The sequence below is a fragment of the Aplidium turbinatum genome, chromosome 9, assembly GCF_918807975.1.
Source record: "Aplidium turbinatum chromosome 9, kaAplTurb1.1, whole genome shotgun sequence".
Classification (NCBI taxonomy): Eukaryota; Metazoa; Chordata; class Ascidiacea; order Aplousobranchia; family Polyclinidae; genus Aplidium; species Aplidium turbinatum.
The window spans coordinates 1371539-1379060 of NC_137480.1; the positions used below are offsets into that span (position 1 = coordinate 1371539).

Consider the following 7522-nt stretch of genomic DNA (forward strand, 5'->3'; position numbering starts at 1 on the left):
GTACCGTAATGCTTAAATTCACTTGATATTGCTATTGTTGCACAGCGACATTGATAGTTCAACCAAAAAAACAGCTAAAACCTTGCAATTAAATATAAGTTGACTACAGTACAAAAAAAAATCACTTTACCATTATGAGAACCTGCAAAAAAAGTATAGTCTACTGGAGTAAAACTTCTAAGGTATGTAGCCTGATAGGTGAAAGGCAACATTGCTGATCAAAAGTTTACAAAATTATTAGGAAGTTTACCAGAACTGGAGAAACAGTACGGTACCCACCCCAACACATGTTTATTGCTGATGTAAAAGGGATGACCATGACTACAATCTATGCTTAAAATAACCTGTTTGTCCCAGCTAGTGAAGTAATAATAGTACTTGCCACTGAAACAGCTAGAAACAGATTTAAGTTAGCTTGAAAATCATAAGCTTAAAAGTCATCTCTCAGTCAGTAGGGTAGCAATTAGTCTTCAGCTAAGCCTCTTAAACCAAGAACCACCACGTTATTGCTTGTACTCATATTAGGAATACCATCTGTTATAATAAAATTACACATCATGAGTGTTAGAAACGATTCCCCGCCCATTTAATATTATTGTTGTATCTCTGCTCCATTCTATTTTCATGCTTGAGTGACCCGGCCATGCATTAACAATTTTTGCTAGTTGATCTTTCTTTTTACGTTTTGGCATGGACTGGAGTGGTCATTGTTTTATAAATCTGGAGAACTGGAGATTTGGAGTGACTAGGGAATATGTAAGAATTCGGTAAGCAACTGTTTGTTTCGTTTTATTATTGTCGTTTTCAATACACCATTTCTTCTAATAAGTAAGGCCTGCACTTTATCCAGTCTAGGCAAAAAACGTTTTAGACATCATTTATAAAACATACCTTTGCTTGGTGCAAGGTTATGCCTGTCTAGTTAACTCTAGCTAGTTGTGTAATTTGTTTGTTATCCTAGGGTAGTCTTTTCAGGTCTGCCAAGGATTCATTTATGGTATGTGCCTTTGTCTAGCTCACTTTAGCTAGTTGTGTAATTTGTTTTGTTATCCTAGGGTAGTCTTTTCAGGTCTGCCAAGGATTAACTTTTTGGTTTGTGCCTTTGAGCCTGCCATGCTGTAAAGTTTCTTTGAACTTTGTAACTAGTTGTTTGTTATCCTAGGGTAGTCTTTTCAGGTCTGCCAAGGATTCATTTTTTGGTTTGTGCCTTTGAGCCTGCCATGCTGTAAAGTTTCTTTGAACTTTGTAACTAGTTGTTTGTTATCCTAGGGTAGTCTTTTCAGGTCTGCCAAGGATTCATTTTTTGGTTTGTGCCTTTGAGCCCGCCACGTTGTAAACTTGGTTTAAATTTTGTAAATAGATCTTCACTTTGGGCAGTCTTGTCAGGTCTGCCAAAGATTGAAGCTTCTAAGCCTGTACTCTGTCAGGCCATTGTTCTAGTCAGGTAGAACTGGTTACCGTTAAACCCTGTAATTTTAGTAGGTTGCTTACTGACATTCTCCGTAACATCGTGAAGGTCAATTGTCACCTCACCAAAGGTAAGTACCATACAGATTTTGTTTTTTGTAGCTTGTATATTGCTGTGTGTTAATTATGGCTCGTAAAAAGCCCAAGCAAACTCCAAGACGGAGTAAGCCAAATGGTTATGCTAGTGGCTCAACAGAGCAGCATGAGGCCGCCTCTAATATTAGTGGTCAACATGACAGTAGCGAAGAGCTGCCAGGTCTTGTTGTGTTAGAACAAGAGCTGGTTGAAATCGAGCTTGGCATAACTTCCATCGACATGGAGCTATGCTCAAGTGATGATTTCCTGAGCTCTTCTGAAGTTTTGGAGGTAAAGAAAAGATGCCTTGAACTTCAAAGGAAGCTCTCCCTTAAACGTTTAGATTTACTCAAATGCAAACCACAGCAATCAGGCTCAATAGAATCTAGGATGAACCGTATGGGGGAAAGCATTTATGGTTTGCTTGAAGCATGCTCTACCCTCATTCGAAGCTGTCGAGAGCAATCCAAGCGAGTGTCACATCAAACATCATCGGTAGTTATGGATGCAGGCAGTGACACAGGCAAAGCTGCTGAGTCTAGCAGTCACGTGACACCCCGTGAGAGTGGTGTAAAGATACCACCTGTAAAAGCAGAACAGGGTATCCTTCAGGGCAGCAGTAGTGCTAGTAATATTCTTAATCCTTACACATCTCCCTTTCGCACTGAAGCTAATAATAGTAGTGAATTTCCCATCGTCGTGCCTCAACCCCAGCTCAGTGCAGGGTTTCAAAATGTTCATGGTCCTCGGTTGTCGCTGGAGAAGTTTGACGGCAATGTGTTAAAGTTCTTTAACTTTAAAAGGCGTTTTGAACGATACATTGAGTCAAACTATCTAAGCTTTGAAGATCGCATCGCCTTTTTGGAGGACAATTGTGTAGGCCAGGCCTTGGAAGTAATTTCTGGCCTGAGTTGCTTGCAAAATAGTGAAAGAGCATATGGAATGGCATGGGATAGATTGAGAAAAAGGTTTGGCAACCCTGGAAAACTCATGGCCAAAGTGAAGGAAGATTTGCTGCAAGGACCCCCTATTTCAGAGTGGGATGCGCCGGGCCTCACAAAGCTTTGCGACAAGATGTATAAGTGTGAAGTCAGTTTCGATGGCTGGGGTAAGTCCCATCTTTTAAACAGTGATGAGGTGCTTCAACGGCTGTTCCTGCGACTTCCTTATAAGTTAAAGGAGCAGTTTGTTAATGTTAATCACTTGGGATCGGACTGTGCCACGTTTGGCGATTTAAGAGTCTTGGTCGAGGATGCAGCCTCTCGAGCCGACAGCCAATATGGCCATCTTATGCAACCAGGCAAAGATGTTAAGAGAGCTCTACAACCAACGATGGCTCGATCTAATCCGCAAGGTGGCTACAAGCGTGCTTCGGTTTGCACAACCCAAGAGCAGATTTCCCAATCTGCTAACCATAAGCAAGAGTCCTGTTGTTTGTGTGCAGAGTCGCATGCCCTATGGAAGTGTGAGATGTTTAAACAAAAGCCTGTTGCAGAAAGAAGAACCCTGGTGCAAAAGCATAGACTGTGTTTTTGTTGCTTGAGAGCAGGCCACAGAGTGGTTGATTGCAGATTTAAGAAATCTTGTGCAACGTGTGGATCGAGGCATAATTCACTTCTGCATGTAAACCGTGTGGAAGAGGAAAGCCCCTCTGCTCTGAAGAAGGGCATCTCAGCAACAACGTCCGCAACTGTGCCAGCAACATCTGGGACAACAATTTTTAAGGTTTTGCCAGTTAAGGTATGGGCTGGGGACCCCTCCAACTATACCTATACTTATGCTTTTATCGATGAAGGTTCTAGCGTCAGTCTATGCTCCTCAAGCCTCGTATCTCGCTTAGGGGTTGCTGCGACAAAAAGCAATGTGGAGTTGCTGACCACCAATGCTGTCTCCTTTCATGACAAGAAAATTGATTTTTTGGCTGTGCAGGGAATGGAAGAGCAGGCTGTGTTTTCCGTTGCAGATGCTCTGGTGATGGACCAGATTGTGGATGTCAGCCACAGTATTCCCACCGAAGCACTTAGTAGTGCATATAGTCATTTGGAGGACTTAAAGTTCCCTGAACTAAAAGATAGGAAGGTTGAGTTGTTATTGGGCAGCGATCTTCACCAGGCTTATCTTTTGCAGGAAGTTCGTACTGGCGCACCAGGAGAACCATGTGGACTGCACACTCTTCTGGGTTGGACCATTTATGGGAAAGATGGTGGCGATAGGCAACTCAACTCACCAGTAATGGTAAACTTTCTTAGCGTAAAGGAGTCTTGCGATAGAATGTTAAATGTATTGTTGCAGGATTTTAATGACATCGATGAGCCACAGGCCCCCTGTCCTTCAATTGAGGATAAACGTGCGCTGCAGATCATGCAGGACACGGTGAAGAAGGTGGATGGACACTATTCTGTAGGGCTGTTGTGGAAGGATGAAGACCCGGACTTGTGCAATAATCGCTCTATGGCACTCAAGCGCCTAGAGGGAATGAAGCGCCGATTTATTACTGACCCGGTGTTATTCAATAAGTATCGTGATAAAATGCAGGAATATGTTAAATGTGGCTATGCTGTGCCACTTGAAACTGGTGTGGTAGACACACCAGGGAAGACGTGCTATGTGCCCCATCACTGCACGACCAATGCGGCCAAGTTTAGAGTCGTTTTCGACTGCAGCGCGAAGTTTAAAGGCGTGTCATTAAATGACAAGCTGCTTCATGGCCCAGATCTCACCAATAACCTTGTAGGAACATTGTTTCGCTTCAGGCAACATCCGATCGCTGTTGTGGGCGATATTAAGGCCATGTTTTCCCAAGTACGTGTAGACGAAGGAGACAGGGATGCCTTTCGATTCTTATGGTATCCGGACGATGATCTCAAGCGGGAACCTGTCGACTACCGTATGCAAACTCATGTGTTTGGAGCAAAGTCGTCGCCATGCTGTGCTGCCTTCGCGCTTCGGATGACTGCCAAAGACAATGAAACAGGTGCTGATCAAAACACTGTTAACACAGTTTTAAAAAATGTTTATGTTGACGATATTTGTCATTCATGTGAATCGCCGGATCAGGCTATCGAACTAATACAACAACTGCGTGAACTATTACAAAGTGGCGGCTTCCATTTAACTAAATTCCTGTCTAACAGTGCAGAGGTCTTGAGTTCTGTGTTGCAGGAAGACTTGGCGTCGAAGGTCGATTTGCCTCAGTGCCAGCTTCCAACGCAGAAAACCCTTGGTGTTGTGTGGAATGCTGCGAGCGATTGCATGGAGGTGAGGGTGAGTATCCAACAAAAGCCTAACACCCGGAGAGGCGTTCTCTCCATGATTTCGCAAACATACGACCCACTAGGTCTAATACAACCCTTCATTTTACCTGCTAGGCAACTCCTGCAGCAGGCATGTGACGCTCAACTTGATTGGGATGAACCCCTTAATGGCCTTGGGCCAGTAAACATTAATTGGGAAGCTTGGTTAAAGGCCCTTCCAGAGCTTGAATGTGTTTCCATCGCTAGAAGCCTGACTCTTTTTGGTAAATGTGCTATCCGCTTTGAATTGCATGGTTTTTGTGATGCCAGTACCAGTGGCTATGGGGTCGTGTTTTATGTTAAAGTGTTTTATGATGATTCTGTAGTAATTTGTAATTTTCTATTTGGCAAGGCTCGAGTGGCTCCATTAAAGCCTGTTAGCGTACCTCGCCTGGAGCTCACTGCTGCTGTGCTCGCTGCCAAAGTCTGCAATTTTATCCTGACGGAGTGTGATTTTAAATTCAATTGTGTTGTCTTATGGACAGACTCAACTGTTGTGCTGCGTTACATTAATAATACTTCGACTCGTTTCCACACCTTTGTGGCTAATAGGCTGAGCACTATTCACATGCTTACCAGTGTCAATCAATGGCATTATGTACCGACTACTTTAAACCCCGCTGACCTCGCGTCTCGGGGAGTTTGGCCTGATAAAGTTAATACCGCTAAGCTTTGGTTTAATGGTCCTAAGTTTTTGCATGATGTCACGAGCAATTGGCCAAACCAGCCCGACTTTGTTGGCGGAATTTCGTCAGACGATCCAGAGGTTAAAAACATTGAACGTTGCTCAGCTCAGCAACACACGATTACGGACTCAGACTCTCTATGTCGGTTGTTTACCCGCTACTCGCGTTTCCACGATCTGCAAAGAACGGTTGCATGGTTGCTTCGCTACAAATTGTACCTGAAAAGGAAATGCCGAGATGACTCCTTGACTGTTAAGACAGATTCGCTCAGTGTCGAGGAGATGGACGAAGCTGAACTTGCCATTGTCACAGCCGCCCAGCATCAAGCATACCCGACGGTGTTCGCAGTTCTCCATAACCACCCAGGATTTGACGCCCCGGTGGAACTCGTGTCCGACTTGCAGTTGAAGAAGCATGTGGCTTTGAAGGAGCTACAGTCCCTAAACCCCTATGTTGTTAACGGAACGTTACGAGTTGGTGGGCGATTGCAACAATCTTCTCTGTCAAGCGGAAGAAGGCATCCGATCATTCTCCCACATCAGCACCCAATCACCGATCTAGTGATCATGAGGTATCACGAACGAGAAGGACACATGGGATGCTCACAAGTCCTTACCGCCATTGCTTCCCGTTATTGGATTGTCAAAGGGCGATCAGCTGTCAAAAGGGTCTTGCATTCCTGTATGAACTGTCGTTTTTGGAAAGCTACCGCCGGAAAACAGCAGATGGGCAACTTACCTGCTCCACGCGTAAACAAATCCATTCCTTTTCAAGCTGCTGGCACTGACCTTCTTGGTCCATTGATGGTAAAGAGCGGCCGCAGCAGTGTTAAGCGATATGTTTGTATTTTTAATTGTTTGGCGACCCGTGCTGTGCACTTTGAGGTCGTGCAATCCCTGGAGGCAAGTGCATTCATTCAAGCCTACCGAAGATTCTGCAGCCGTAGAAACGTTTGTCCAACTGATCTGTACAGTGACAACGGAGGAAACTTTGTTGCTGCAGACCGCGAACTTCGGCAAGGACTCAAGAACCTCCATCAAAAGAAAGTCACCGATGCCTTACTTCGGCATGAAACGAACTGGCACTTCAACCCTCCGCGTGCTTCACATCAAGGCGGCTTCTACGAAATATTTTTTCGTTTATTAAGAAAATTGATGCGGTCGCTGGTAGGAAACGCTACGTTGGATGAGTTCGACCTTCTAACGCTGGTAGCAGAGATTGAAAGAATTTTAAACGATCGTCCCATCACTTCGCTCCCATCGTCACCAGATGATCTGCAAGCCCTGACTCCAAGTATGATACTCACCGGATCAGCTTGTGACACCCTACCGCCAGATGTTTTTATGAAGGCTGACGGTTATCGACGCTCTTGGAGAAAGACCCAATACCTCACAAACAAGTTTTGGGAACAATGGCTGTTGCAATATCTCCCTCTGTTGCAGCCCCGACAAAAGTGGTTTGGCACATCTCCAAGCTTGAAACCAGGCGATTTGGTACTGGTAACGGACGAGGCAACTAAACGTGGGCACTGGCCCAAGGCTATTGTAAAGGAAGTTATGCCGGACACTAATAAACTTGTCAGACGCGTGCGAGTAAAGGTTGCTGACGGTACAGAGTTTGTTCGCGACATCAGAAAGATCTGCCTGCTAGAGGGCAGTATGGACTTTTAAAATGACAATTTTGTTTTCTAGGCTGGCTGGTTGGCACGATTGCACAACTGACATTGCTCATGCTGCTTAGGTTTCATATTTGAATTGTATTGCGTGTTTGTGTTTATTTTACTATTATTATTCTTGTGCTCCTCACTACCGCAGCTAGCGCGGCGTCGTCGATGCATTTGCATCCAGCAGTTCTGCCATAACTGTGTTATTGACTCCCATTAATAGTGTTGTTTCTATTTGCATCCTGCAGTTATTTACACTGTAGCAGTCTAGCTCTGTTTTTGGTCTGACTATTTCACACACCTGTCTCACTACTAATGCTTTTGCTATGTGCGATATT

General features: G+C 44.4%; 1 protein-coding gene across 1 annotated transcript; it reads left to right on the forward strand.

Annotated features, from left to right (window-relative positions):
* The first annotated feature begins 1593 nt into the window (after positions 1-1593).
* LOC145777423 (uncharacterized) lies at positions 1594-7191 on the forward strand. The gene is made up of 2 exons (XM_082588793.1): positions 1594-5059; positions 5321-7191. The coding sequence occupies exons 1-2, from the start codon at positions 1594-1596 to the stop codon at positions 7189-7191; spliced, it is 5337 nt and encodes a 1778-aa protein (XP_082444919.1).
* The last annotated feature ends 331 nt before the right edge of the window (positions 7192-7522 follow it).